General features: G+C 23.2%; 1 protein-coding gene and 1 long non-coding RNA gene across 2 annotated transcripts; both read left to right on the top strand.

The window, feature by feature from the left end:
• The first annotated feature begins 24 nt into the window (after nucleotides 1–24).
• On the top strand, nucleotides 25–1,458 carry LOC129613934 (uncharacterized). Its single transcript, XR_008697352.1, has 4 exons — nucleotides 25–251; nucleotides 873–944; nucleotides 1,021–1,213; nucleotides 1,278–1,458. It is a non-coding gene; the product is annotated as an uncharacterized LOC129613934 (long non-coding RNA).
• A 3,924-nt stretch (nucleotides 1,459–5,382) lies between these two features.
• On the top strand, nucleotides 5,383–8,570 carry LOC129613984 (sideroflexin-2). Its single transcript, XM_055528346.1, has 7 exons — nucleotides 5,383–5,625; nucleotides 5,835–5,937; nucleotides 7,322–7,487; nucleotides 7,559–7,804; nucleotides 7,865–8,157; nucleotides 8,229–8,276; nucleotides 8,342–8,570. Exons 1-7 carry the CDS (start codon nucleotides 5,619–5,621, stop codon nucleotides 8,451–8,453), a joined length of 975 nt encoding a protein of 324 aa, XP_055384321.1. The 5' UTR covers nucleotides 5,383–5,618; the 3' UTR covers nucleotides 8,454–8,570.
• The last annotated feature ends 7,390 nt before the right edge of the window (nucleotides 8,571–15,960 follow it).

Below are 15,960 nucleotides of genomic sequence, written 5' to 3'. Positions count from 1 at the left end.
TTTAAAGGTTTGCTAAAAAAATTTCGCATTGTGTTACAAAATTGAAGAAAATTTTTCAGTTAGTGAATTAAAAAAAAATTTTTTTATTCAAAATAATTAAATTAAAAATTTTTAAATTTAAATTCAAAATTAATAAGTTAAAACAAGTTCAAAATTAATAATTTAAAAAAGGAATTTAGTGAATTTTGTGCTTTTTTAAAAAAAAAAACAAAATAATTCAGGAACATTGGAAAAAGGAGTACATCTATAAAGTAAGTAATACTTTAAATTATATTACTTTAATTAAAATAAAGTAAAATTCCATTTTAAAAATATTAAATTTTACAAATAAAAAAAAAGAATTTCTGATTACTCTCCATCTTTAAATTTAATGATCTACAGGTGTATACTCTCGGAAATGTATGAGTATAAAATTTATATTCACGCAATATTCCTTATTTATACAGATCATTGAGTAGATCATTATAGGATTAAATAGAGTAATTATACATACTGATAACATCAATCATATAAATATACACATATTAATTATTGACTTCGACATACATACATACATGCCAATACATAATTCTTTCTTTCCTTTACCAAACTCAAATCGCACATTTGCAAAAACAATGACATAATATACACTCGAGTATACATACTCATTAATATATAAAGCTAATACAAAATAATACAGAAAATTATGCCGTTATTTTTCCCAATGTGCGATCTTTTTCTTTTTGTTTTCAACTTTACATTAAAAAGAAACAACAATTTTCAAATACAAATTATTCAAAAATTTGTTAGCATATTAATACAGGTTTCCAAAAAAGCACATTTCACCTATTTTTATATAATCTTATCTAATTATGTACATTTATTTCTTTCAGAATGAGTAAACAATTGACGACCAAAGGCTGTAGTATAATTAAATATGAGGGGTATGAATACATACTTAAAAGGTATTATGTTTAATATTATTTGCGGTATTAAGATAATTAAAACTTAATTTTTTTGTAAAAATTTATATTGCGATAGTTACAAATGCAGGGTTAGCTTTAAAGAAAAATACCCTGCATTTATATATGTGTTTGGGAACGGGGACATTAAAAAAAGGGAATCCAAAGTAGTACACACCCACGAGAGGCCGGACAAATAAAACGGGGTGGTCGAAGCAGCTATAACAAAAATGAAAGAAGCTATTTTACTTTCGACGACCACATCAAGATCTGTAAGTTATGTTAAATAACATACTAATACAAAAGTATTAAAAAAATTTTTTTTCTTATTTCCAGGTAATTATGGATGTAACATTTAAAATGTCGGAAGAATCTAAGTCCCTTCTGCCATCTGAAAAAAGTTTGAAAGCGACTCTAAGGCGTCATTACAATAAATATTATAAGAAAAATCCTTCCGACATACCTGAAGATCTCATGCAACATACATATGTACATATATAATATTTTGTATTAAAGAAATGACTGCTGCCTTAGAGTCAGCTGATACTTGGATGGCAGACGGGACTTTTGACATAGTATCTAGACCGTTTTACCAGTTATATGTGCTGTACTTTGTAAAGCATGGTGCAGCACATGCTGCAATTTTTGCTGTCCTAACTGGTAAAACTGAGAAAATGTACAATAATACAATAAAAATTATAAAAACAAAATTAAATTTAAGTAATCGAAGACGTACTATATTAATAGACTTCGAGAGCGCGGCAATTACATCATTTAAAAAAAATTTCCCAGAAAGCCTAACACTGGGTTGCTTTTTCCATTTCAAACAGGCAAATATAAGGTGTCTTCAAAAATTAGGTTTGAAGACAAAATATGAAAAAGACCCCGAATTTCGCAAGAACATTAAAATGTTCTTTGCATTATCAATGTTGCCTCTAAATGACGTCGAAAAGGGATATGAGGCAGTTTCTCAACTGTTTGCAGGGCAATTTGCCTGCAAAAGGTACGTAGAGTATTTCCACCGGAATTATATGTTTAATGGTCTTTTTCCTCCAAGTCTTTGGAATCACAGGCAATCAATATTGCAAGGAATTCCAAAGACTACAAATTTCATTGAAGGATGGCATAATGGATTAACATACGCGTTTGGTTTGCGAAAGCTGCTTATTTTCCAATTTCTAGTGACCTTGCACAAAGAAATGGAGTATCAGCGAACAAAATCCCATAATTCATTACCACCTTCAAATAATAAGTACTCCATCTTGGCAAAGAAGCTAAGAAAATTGATCGAAATATATGATCCTGAAACTTCCAATACAACGTGTTTTCTTAAAGCTGTCTCCTACGTTGTCTAATTCATCCCTTTTCACAAAATTTCCATTGCCTGTAATTTGCTTAATTCCCATTTTCAGTTCAGCCTAGTAAACGGATTGGTGATCTCGAAATTTATTAATATAGTCCAACATATACAATTATTTATATGTATAAGTATATAGAACATATAATAAAGTTTTACTAAATTATATACATATAAATTATTAATTAAATTTTGTTTATATAAATCTAATTTGTCTAATAATATGTAATTGTAAATTAGTTAGGTATGTACATATATGTTTGTAGTATATAATTTTTTTCGAAACTCTTCATTCATTAGTCATACTTTAAGTTGAAAGATTTTTTAAATTAAAAAATTGTTTTTTTAATTATTTTTTATATTTTTAAAAAATCCAAAAAATTTTATAAATAATTTGTTTAAGAAAATAATTTTTTTTTTAAATTTAAAATATGCATTACACATGTAGTCCTTAAAAATAAAACAAAAATTAAATTATTGTAATGTAAATATTTTATATTATTCAAAAATTAATCACCTAATTCATTATTATTCAATTTCTGCAATCTGCTTCAAAATTGAACATTCCAGTTTTATTTGTTTCGCCTCAGGTATCTGCAAAACAAATTATATTGAAATAATTTTTTTTTTCTAAAATAATATTTACATTATAGTGCACTTACATCTTTCGCAATCATTGTTTCTACCATATACTCTTCGAATTTTTTGATTCTTAATATTTTCTCCTCTTTACTTCTTGAGCTTTCGGCCGCTATTGGTGCTGTGGAGTGGACTTGTCTCTTTTCATATTGTTGTGGGAGTTGTTCTGGCGTTTGTGGTACTGAAACAATCTGTGCCACTTTTGGTGAGGGAGTCTTACTAAAATTTATATTTCGTGGCATTTCTGGAGTATTTGGGTAATGGGGTCTTAAACGGTATACAAATTTATAAAATTATTTAATTTGTTTTTAAAATATTCAAAAAAATTGAGAACTTACGAAAGAGTTGAAGAATTAAGAAACACATTGGCAAATTCGCCCAAATCTTCTTCGATTGTGTCTTTAAATGTGATGGCATCAAGAACATTTACATTTATATTATGTATTGTAAGCAAATGTTTCTTGAGGCAAGAGTTCCTGCCACCACTTTTTTTCCAGCCTTTTTTCTTGTTTTCTCTCACGCAGAGCAAGCAAAAGTATATATTTCTCAAATATGCTCATCAAAGTATTTTGAGTGCGTTCGAAAAAGTTCATTTCTTCTGTTAAAGGTAAAAAATTACTTGGATTACGGGCTGCTGTAATAAGATTTCGAATCATTTCATCAATCCATCTATTATTTCCAGTGGGACTGATAACGACTAATGGACACTTGAATCGATGAGTAAAACTAAAAAAAAATGGTATAATTAATTTTTCAAAATGAGAATATTTATGTATAAAAATTAAAAAAATTTAAAAGCATTACTAACCCCAGATGATTATCTCCTAAAAATATGTCACCAAATATTACATCAAATTTATTCTCAGACACATTATATCAATGTTTGACGTTGATGCGTAAACCATTCTTGTAAAGTATTCTAAAATAGAAATTTTTTTGATATTTTCAAAATTAAAGCTCAAGCCAGAATCTATCCAATTTTGACTAATATGGGGTACAATAATTTCCTTGTTGAAATAATTCTTTTTTATTGGATGTAGCTCTATATTATTTATGCTGGTAATTAAAGTTATATTGTGTCCATTCGATGATAACTTTTCTAATATTGCTGAGCCAAAAATGTAATGTGATCTCCATACGCTTGGTAGTATAGCTAAAATGTTTGCACTCTGAATAGCAGGCAGTATAGCGATAGTCATTAATTTAATTAGAATAAAAAGTTTAACAATATATTCATTCTTCATATTTTACTGTTTTTTGTTTCGATATTTTACAAAAATGTACTTAGAAAATTTCTTAAAAAAAATTATAAAATTCTATTGAATAAAATCTATATGGAAACGAAGATAATTTAATAAGAAAAAAAATCAATTCAGTTTTTTGCAGTAAATGATTAACTATCACATATTGTCAATATGCGAAATATGTGAATACATTGTTCTTTAATTTTGAATATTTTAAAATGATTTTTAATTATGTTAATTTAATGTTATTTAAATTTGCTTAATTTACATTTTTTATTTTAAAATCCAATTAATTTGATTTGTTTATTATTCCTATTTCCTACAATATTTTTATTATTTGTGTTTAATTTTTTGACACTTTAATAATGTCAAAAATTTGTTATAGGAGTTGCCGTATAATCAGTATTCTCTTAGAAATTCCACATGAAATATGTAGTACAATTTTTATAATTTTATAATTTTTAACATTATAGTTGATAAATCTCAAAACGTATTATGGTATGTAGCTAAAAAAGTTTTCTCTGTATTATTTGCGTTCCATTTATGTGTTCAAATTATTCATAAGTAGCCAAAACTGAACACAACTACACTAATTCGAACAAATGTGCAGTTACTTTATTTTTTTCTAGGGAGGTAAAAACAGAAATAGGTAAAAGCGAAAGGGTATCCAAAAGTATATTCGAAATTATTTTGGCATTTAATTTTAATATTTGAAATGTCTTATTTTTTTATTAAATTGACATTTGAATAATAAAAAACGCTATAATTATGAAAAAAATAATGATTATACCAAAAAAGTTAAGGTTATGTTTTACACATAAGTATATCGGAAAAGGCCATTCCACTTACGAATTTCGCATATATACCCCCCAAAATTGTAGAAATAAGGTATCAATCCACAATTTTACATTATGAGGTGTTGTAATAGCTGAGTTGTATATATTAAGGATACTCATGGGTAGTTTTAACACGTAAATGGAAATATTATTCGATTATTCTATTTATTTATTTTTCTTATGTTATCTTAACATGTATGTACAAAGAAAGGTAGTAGATTAAAGAACAAAATATCATCAAAACATTTCAGAATTGCACCACTGCTTCCTATAAGCTTTTCAATTTGTATGTACATACATAGAATAAATTAACTAAACAGCAACAAAAAAAAGTTTTTCTCCAGTATTATAAATATTTACCTTCTGTCATTTCTCGATTTACTAAATATTAGAATAATGGATTATTTCCATTTATGAAACATATTCGAAGGTAGTGATTATCTTCTGATCGTACGTGATTATCATCTTTCATTGCATAATATTTGGTTTATTGTGATCGAGATAACTTTGGAAAAATACGAAAAACAAGAAAAAAAAAAGTTAGCAATTAGCAACGAGATTGGGTTCAATAACAAAATAACGATACAAGAATATATTAAAAATGACAGGTTTAATATTTTTTATTCTATTAAATATATTTCATACATATATTGATAACCAAGTGTCTATTAACATTTAAATGTTGTTTCAATAAAATATACATTTCAATAAATAAAATTATATATATGTATAAATACAACCTACATTAATCATACATCCTATATATTATATATATAATATATAATTATATTATTTTTCAATGTACTATATTTTTAAGGTCGAATTGAAATCGATAAACCATTATGGGACTTGAACACTTTTACTGGTAGATTTAATTATTTTGCATGGATGACTGATCCTAGAACTTGCATATTACCAAGGTAGGTATATAATTTATGCATGTAGTACTATAATATAAGTTGAGTGTTATATCTATATAAAATTTACGTAAAACGTATGTACACTTATAAGTAGGTTGGTGCAAAATTATACCTACAGACCTACCCACATGCATATGTACATACGAGCACTCGTACACACGAACCCTAAATGTTATATGTGCTCGAAAATGAAAATGAAATGATTTATTTAATTAGTCAGATCATAGAATTGAATGACCGGATTGTTATTTTATTACCTTGAATATTAAACATCTGTCTTTAATTTTTATTTATTTTTATAATAGGGAAATACCTATGTTTTTAAATTGATTGCCAATAAAATGCCCTGAATATGTCGTATTAAATTTTTTTAATTGAGTTTATAAAAATTCTTTGAATACCTATAGGTAAGATGTAGTGTAATAGTTTTATATTTTAAAGAGGCAGATTCTCTTTCAATCTAATTTCAAGAATATAAGTATATATGTAATAGTACTAAGTTTACATAGATGCTTTAAATAGGGTAGTTATACATACATATAAATTATATTCGTATACGTAAGGAAATTAAAATAGTAAAATAATTTTATCAATGAAAAATAAAAACAGATAGTCTAATTCTATTAGATTAAAATATTACAAAACATTTGATTAACAAAAGCATTGCAAACAAATTAGCAGATTCTGTGTTTCTAATAAAATTTTAATAATGTTTTTTAATTGAATAATTTTTTTCAATATCACATTTTTTAAATTTAATCAATTTCATCTCAGAAAATGTATTTCTTATATGAAAATTGGTTATCTTTTAAATTATTATAACTGCATAATGTAATCAGTATCATCTTGCAGGTTTTGAAGAGTAGTAGATATAGAAGGTTTTGAATTACAGTCTCCTCAAACGTAAGTCTTAAAGTTATCTAATAAAATTATTTGTATTGCATTTGCTATTCAAATTGCAATGTCAAATTTTTTGATCATAAATAATGCAAAGTACATGCATGGGATATAATCAGCAGGTAAAAAGGAAATCTATGTACCTACCTAGTTTATTAAAAAAATCGATTACTTATAACCTTAAAAACTTAATTTCAGAAGAAAACTCAATCTGATTTCTAAATTCTTAAGATCTGATCTGTATTCTAAATTTCATTTTGAAATTGAAGAAATTGTTTATTATGTTTATACTTACATATATGGTTTGTCTAATTTGTCTAATCGGTCAAACGAAACACTTACTTTCAGCCAAATATTTTAAAATAATGAACGATTTAAAAAGATTCCTAGTCAAATGAGGGAAATATAAGCATATTGATGAATTTTTAGAGTTGTATATTAAAATTATAAGCAAATATTTTCAATATTTAAATTACTAAATTTTTAGTTCTCAGTTACTGGAAGCAAAAGAACTCTTAGACAAATATAGAAAAGGTCAAGAACCAAGCACAACTAAGAGAGAAGATGTCGTATACGCTATGAAACTTTATAAATCAGCTTTCCATCCAGATACAGGGGAATTACAAAATTTTACTGGTAGAATGAGTTTTCAGGTAAAATTTTATAATACTAGAATTCTTTTCTTAGATATATAATTTTAATAAATCTACAACATTAATAATAGGTTCCCGGAGGTATGTTGATAACTGGTGCCATGTTATCATTTTATCGTACCACAGGCGCTGTTGTATTTTGGCAATTTGTTAATCAATCTTTTAACGCTGTTGTTAATTATACAAATCGTAATGCAAAATCTCCAACCACTGTTAACCAGTTAATAGGAGCATATTTATCAGCAACATCAGCAGCAGTAGCTACTGCAATTGGTTTTAAAAATTTTGTTATGAAACGAGCATCTCCCTTGCTGCAAGTAAGCTTTTTATATTTTTTCTGTAAAAATATATGTATAATAAATATATCTTATGTTTAGCGTTATGTTCCTTTTACTGCTGTTGCTGCCGCAAATTGTGTTAATATACCTTTAATGAGACAGAATGAAATTATTAATGGAATAGATGTTGAAGATCACAACGGAAATACTGTTGGCAAAAGTCGTGTTGCTGCTGTAAAAGGTATTTTCCAAGTTGTTCAAGCTCGTATAGCAATGGCAGCTCCAGGTATGTTAGTTTTACCAATAATTATGGAAAGGTTGGAAAAATATCCGGGATTTAAGAGAATGACGGGTCTGCATGCTCCATTCCAAACCATAGCAGTAGGAATGTTGTAAGTAAATTTTGTTTTTTTTTTCAATTAGTTGCTTGTTTGCAAAAGTTACTTTATTTATTTCTTTCTAGTTTGTTGTTTATGGTACCTAGCTCTTGCGCTATATACCCACAAAGATGGTAAATTTTGAGTGCATCATGTAAAAAAACATAAAAATTTTCTAAATTTTTATTTTATTTTGTAGCTCTCTACGCACAAGTACTATTAAATTGATAGAACCAGAATTTTATGATGAAATGGTTAAAAATACAAGTGGAAATGTACCAGAAAAAGTTTACTTTAATAAGGGATTGTAAAGCAATTTATGTTTTTTTTTCACATATGTGAATTTATAGAAGCATATGTATGTAATAAGCAAGTAGCTATTAATTAGCAAAACAGTAGCAATCTTTTGTTTTCGAACAAAGACTAGATATTTTAAGTTATTAATTTTATATACAAATATTTATATACAGCTTTTTTTGAATAATTTACTATATTGTAATATTTAACGTTACTATTTTATGCATTTAGTCAATTTTTTTCCAAATCATACTTTATTTTAGGTCACAGTATTAGTTCCGTAATAAAAATTAAAGAAATTTACATAGTAAATTTAAATAGCAAATGGACAATAAATAAGAATCAATAAAATTCAACAAAAAACGTTGTGTTGTGTGAAAAAAAAAAATGTTTTATTTGGACAAAATTCATTATATTTTAATTTGAAATTCATCTCAGAAATGATCACCTTTCCAATGTACATACATAAATCGACAAAATATAGAATAAATAAATAGCAGTTTTTTTAATTATAAAATCAAAATAACAGCAACAATTAAATAGGTAATGGATTTATAGGTAATATATTTATAGGTAATGGATGATAAACTAAGGGCCTTAATAAGAATATATTTGAACAAAAGACATCCCAGCAAAAAATGTGTTACTAATGCCTTAATAATATTCTTAAAACATATAATTTTTCATTATAATTAGATGATTAGCTCTCGCTTTTCTTATAAAAAGTTGAATAAAATGCTAATATTTCCAAGAAATAATAATTTTCTAAAAAAGGACCAAGGTCAGCTTATGAACTCTAAATATATGATAAGAAAAAAAAACAATTTAATTGAAACAAATTATATATTTACAATTATTTAAGCAAAAAACAATATAAAAACTTTTTATCTTTTTTTTTCTTTTTTCAAATGTAGAATTAACATGGATTTATATATGAATACGAAATTAATTTTTTATATAAATATAACATCAAAATTTTATTTATATATGTATTTTTAAATTTTTTTTTGTTTTTTTTTTTCTGTTTTTATTTTTTCATTTAGTAAATATAAAATTTTTTTGAATATTACACAGCTTATTTTATCAAAATGGGAATATATGTTTGAATTCCTTGAAAATTATTTAAGCTTTGCTTTAAAACGGGTTTTGTATTTTTTTTCTTTCTTTTTTTTTTTTATATTATTTATAATAAAATTACTACATCTCTATTGCTGATTTCTGCTATAAAAATTATACAAATTAATTTAATTTTATACTACTTTCATTGTTTACTATCATGTGCTTATCATTTGTTTTGTGTCCACACGGTCACTTATAATGGGGGGAGAATAATAAGGGCCTAAATCGACTGAATATTACCATGTAACACAAATTTTCTATTTATATTTTTTAAATAAACTATTATTTTCTGTATTAAACCCTTAAAAACTGGCGAATTATATGTCTAACATGAAAATAGGCCTACACATTTCAATTTTGTAAATTTCATCTGCGCGGGAAAATAATAAAAATTTAATATATGTATGTACTGGATTTTTAATGTTGTTTTAATTATCTAGCCATGTGCTGTTAATCGAATCGCATGAAGTGATACTAACACGTCTATATATTATTCTAGCAGGTTCAAACGTGATAATTAAGTGATACCAACTCTGACTTAATGGCAGGAGTCAAAAATATTACGCGTGCTCTTTCTGTAAAACTTTTATTACAATCATACGACGTGACAGTAATTTTTTATCACCTTAATATATGCACTCGATAGGTCATCACGCCAAGATTTTTTAAGTTAAATATACAAACAAAAATAAAATAGTTTCTATCGATAAAGTTCATAGTTTTAAAAATTACTTAATTAATTTTACATTTTTTAAATTAATTTTAATTATGATAATTAGGATTTTTGTATTTTACAGAACAAAAAGAATAACAAATATAAGTAATTTGAGCTTCTAATAAAATTAATGGTAAACAATTCCGATATTGCCGAAGATTTTTCAGGATACTCAAATAACGTCGCTATATTCTATTTTTCCAGTCCTTCCTATTCTATTTAATATCCTCATATTTTTGCTCTATCTTCTGCCGACAAAACATTACCAGAAAGAGATATTTGAGGTGACGCGACTGGATAAATTTCTTTGCCACGAAAGTGACGTAACAGACATAATGTGGGTGGGATCATGACATTTTTTTTAATTTCTGAATTTAAGTTTTATTTTAATTAATAATAATGTTATATTTGATTATTGAATTAAACAATGAATGTAGTAATTTTTTTTTCTATAATTACAAAAAAATTAACATTTTAGTTAACTCCAAAATGTTTTTTTTTTTCGTTTTTTCTACGAAAAAAATTGGCAATAGGATTGATGCAAAGCAAAAAAAAAAAATGTTTTGTATTAAAATTTTTTTCATTATGCTTTAAAATTGTGTAAAATTTTTCATTTTTTTTATTTTAGTATGAAATTTTGTTTGTTTTTTAGTAGTTCACGTTTTATTATTTATTTTTAAAAAAATTGAATTTTCAATATTCTGTTTTGCTTTTTTCAAATTGGGATTTTTGTTTTTTGTTATGCAATTTACAATTTTTAAGTATTTTGTATTAAACTTTTCTTGTATTTAAAATTTTTACCTTTTATTTTTAGTGTTTATTTTTTTTTCTTTTGTTACAAAACTTCTTAGACTCTAATTAAAATATTTCGTTTTTCATTTTTATTTTTAAATTTTTCGAAAAATATGTAGTTCTATTTTTGTGTATTTCTATTTAGTTATCGTTTTCATTTTTTACTTTGTAGATGCTATTTCTTTTATATTTTTAATTTTTTTTTTTGAACTAGTAATTTACAGGGGGATATCTAATAATTTTTTTTCGCAAAGTAATTCCAGTTAATTTTTCCTTAAATTATTTTTCTTTTTTTTTTTTTATAAAAATCAAATATAACAATATTTACTATATTTGATTTTTTTTATACAACTTTATTATTTGAACTTTTTGTTTAATTTTCAATTTTTTTTTAGAATATTTCAAAAGTAAAAAATATACAACTTTTTTTTCTTTTTATATAATTTTTCTTTTTTCACAATAATAAAAGAAATTGCATATTTATTAAAAAAATTATTTTAAATTATTGAAAAAATTCGTTGATGAAAAAACATGTTATGTAAATATTATGTTGGTGAAACAATTAAATTAAAAATAACAATTAAATTCAATTTTTTTTTGTTTTTGTTCGAAAAATTTAAGTTTTTAAGTTTTTGTCATTGAATTAGAATCTTTAAAACAGCGGTAAGTTTATGAAGCATTGCGAAATTTTACATCTAAAAAGAAAAAAAAAACAAGTACAAAAGTATTTTTTCGGACAGCTATATAAATTGATTTTCATCGCAAAGATCTCTTAATATAAGCAGCCTTGCGAAAAATTTTTCTTATCATTTTTTTTTTTTTTTACATTCAAATAGTCCATTATTATTCATTTGTGCTTTCATTCATACATTTTGATTATTAAGAATATAAAAAAGTATACCCCTATAGTAAGAATAAATTAATTTTTGGAATTTCTGAAACCTTGTCTAAAAAGCAAACAAATAAAAATCAAAGACAAAATCAATATTTTTAAAGAAATATTAGAAACCATTGTTTCATATAAATTGTTAAATGTGTTCGACAACAGAATTTAATGCAAAAAAAAAAAAAGAAGCAGAAAACCTAATCACTAAATACAAGTCCAAATTACAAGAGATAAAGATGAGGATATCATACCAGTTACATTTGGCTCATTAGTATAAAATATTTATATATATATAAATACCTTAACCCCTTTCTTATAAGACAACCTACAAATAAAAAAGAATAAATGTTAATAAATGCAAATCACTTCTTTGAAAAACTATACATTATATTTTTTTAAACATATGCGCATTAGTAATAGAACGAAGCAAAAGTTCATAGTTACTAATGGCAGAAATGAGTACAAACAATCATAAGGTTTTTAAAAAACTATTTTAAAAACTAAGTTTTGGTACTTTTTTTATATTCAAAGTGTAAAAAAAAATTATGTATTTTGCTAGTGGAAGATTTACTTAATGATTAAATTATGGTAACTTTAATTAATTTAAATATAGATTAAATAATATAGTAAGGAAAACAATATTATCGAACAATATTTTTAAATCTAAAGCTCTGTTATGGAAGTTAATTTGGACTTAATCAAAATATTTTATTTGTTAATTGTAAAATAAATTTTCTATTACATATAATAATAAAATTTTACAATATACATACAATAATCCAAGTACATAAATTTTTATTTTGAAATTTGCTGCTACTACTGATCGTTATTCAAAGTCAATATATTTCGATTGAGTATAAATTGTTATATAAAGTGTAGTACGTTCATATATACATACTTATGTATATGTTTTATAATAATTATGTTATAGCAAGCGCAATAACTTCCGGGTACTTATTTTATTTAAAGTCAGAGAGCTACTAGATATGCAAATTTGTTGTAAATTTAAATTTTTCATTATTAAGTAATTAACTTTCATTAAAACATTACATAAAAAAATTTTATAAATGTTATTTAATTCCACTTATAATAAGCAGAATCCTTTTTTGATTCTTCTGGCAGAAAAAAGAATTGCTTTTATAAAAAAAAACATTTTTAAATAAAATTTTGAAATCTAAAATAACTAAATATGTAGGTCGAAATAGCAAATAAATTGAAAAGTTAATTTTTGCCACTCAAGCTGCTTAAATTAAAAAAAAAAAAACAAAAAAATCATATTAAAGCAATCATTTACTATATCAGACTAAAGCATAATTTTACCACAATCGGGTTAACACCATGTTGCCGTCTACAATATCCTCGTCTCTACTATAGACGTATGTTAAACATAGCACAGTTTTTATTTAAAATATAGGACAGGATATAAAATATCCTTTTTTTTCTTTTTCAATTTGAACAGTTTTTTATAATATGTACAAAAATTTTTGTTTAATATTTTTAAGTGGTTAATAAAATTTTTACTTCCACAATATTACCTTAATTTTATTTTTTAATTTTGTTTTTTAAAATGAGTTTTTAATATTTTGTAATTTTTTTTTTTTTTGTTTTTGTTTTACATATGGTATATTTAATAAAGCTTGAAAAAGGAAAATAAATATAAACCAAAAATTAAAAACAAATACTTTTTTTTTATTATTTAACAGGCATTATAATTGTAAATACAGAACATCAATGTACATACATATTATAAGTGTACATATATATATATATATATATATATATATATTTATATTTTATATAATTATACATAATGTATACATATATGTACATACATATATATATAATATAGATATATATCAAATATTTTTAACTTTCGAAAAATTTAAACATTATTTAACAAATATAACCTTTTTTTTTAATTAATTTGCTTTTTTTTATTTTGCTTTTTTTTTGTATCTTAAACGATATTAAAATTTTCTATAAAACTAACTACAATTTTTATTTGCTTCCGCTTCTTATGTTTTGTTTGTTTTTTTTTTTGTGTTTTAAAAATTGTTTTGTTTATTTTTATGAAATTTATTTGTTAATTTCTTTTAGTTTCTTTTAGTTTTAAAATTTATATTCCAATTATTTTTTACTTTAAATTTAAATTTCTTTTTTTTTTTTTGTCAACTCTACAAACCAAAATATTTTTATGTCGTTAAATTTTAATATTTTGTTTTAGTTATTTTCAATTCACAGCATGACATCTAATTCCAAAAAAAAAAAAAAAAAATTTATTAAGTGTAACAAAATTTAATTTTAATAATAACAAAAAAAATTTCAATAAATCAACAGTCTTATTTTTAATATTAAAATTCAATTAATTAGAAACGTTAATTAGGCATCAAATATTTATATTATAGTTAATTAATTAAAAAGATAAAGATATAAACAAATAAAGAATAATGAAATATTAAGGAAATCCTTTAAAATTAAACAAGCAATGTTCTTTCAAATAAAAAAAATTATATGAATTTTAATGATTAGCGAAAAGCATATTCAAATAATAAAATTATTTGAAAAAATTTAAATATTATGAAATAAAATAGTTAAGCAATAAAAATTGCTATAAAGTAGAAGAGTTTTGGAACTTAGAGATTTTAATAACTAACAATTTTATATAAGTCTTCAAAATTTATTTAATATTAATTTTTTTGTTTTTTTTTTTTATCATATCATTACAACCTGATTAGGGGACGTGTTCTTATATAAATTGAATTTAATCAATTATGTAGATTAGGTCTACATATAAAATACAATATCTTTTGTTTTTTTCAATCATATACTTTTTTTTTAATAGAAAGAAATTGTATAATTTCAATACTCATTATGTTACAATAAATATGTATATGAAGAATTTGAAAATTATATTTAAAATATTAGCCATTTATCTGATACTTTTTTTTTTGTATTTTGAAGGCCAATATTAAAATTCAATTTTTGAAATTTAACATAATGACATAATAGTTTATCATGAATATTAATTATTCCATAAGATTCACCATAAATTTAGTATTAACATTTTTTTTTTTTGAATTCTCAATAACAATTTTATACTTTATATAAAAAAAAAAACATGTTATTATAATATCATATAAGTGCCAAATACAATATAATAGAAATGTCATCGTGTTAGTTTTATAATGTACATTTAATATATTTTTTAATTTATTAAATTAATTTTATATTTATGTATAACAAATAATATTGATATTTTTTTTCCAATTTTTATTCACACTAAAATTTTTCCTGTTTAAAAATATTAAAATTTATAATAAAATTTTATTTCAAAAATAAATATGTACATATTATTGTTAAAATATTTACATAAATTTTCAAAAAAAAAATAAAAACATATTTAAAACTAGGGAGGTAATTTAAAATTGTTAAAAATCTATATTTTAAACACATTTTATATACATAAAATATTTTTTAAGACATAAAAGAATATTGCAATAAGTATTAAATTAGCATTTCATATAAAATTATTCTTCTTTTTTTCATTTAATTAAATAATATATTATCTAAAACGATTTTAAACGATTTTTATAAAATTTTATATCCATATATTTAAATAATGTATTTGAAAAATTTATTCAAAATGGAAGATTTGTTAATATTCTTAATTGGGGAAAACAAATTTATTCAGGCCAACTTAAGAAAATGTGTAATTTTTACAAAATAACCAAGTTATTTCCTAATATTGCAAATGCATTTATTATTTTTTCTATCTTTTTCTGGGAAAACATGAGTTATATTTAGAAAACATAAAAAATTATTTATTGAATATTTTACATAAGATCTTGTTTTTTGCTAATGTAAAAAAAAAAAACTAAAACAATTGCCTTTATTAAATAAAAGTCAAATGAATTTTATTGTTTTTAGAGTTGCGACATAGAGAACAAAATTGGTCACATAAAAATGATGAGATCTTCATAATGATTGGCCTGGATAATCAATTATAATT

Source organism: Condylostylus longicornis, unplaced genomic scaffold, assembly GCF_029603195.1.
Source record: "Condylostylus longicornis isolate FDR11 unplaced genomic scaffold, ASM2960319v2 ptg000098l, whole genome shotgun sequence".
In the NCBI taxonomy this organism is placed as follows: domain Eukaryota; kingdom Metazoa; phylum Arthropoda; class Insecta; order Diptera; family Dolichopodidae; genus Condylostylus; species Condylostylus longicornis.
Note: the sequence above shows the minus strand (reverse complement) of the source record. Positions and strands in the feature narration are given on the sequence as shown.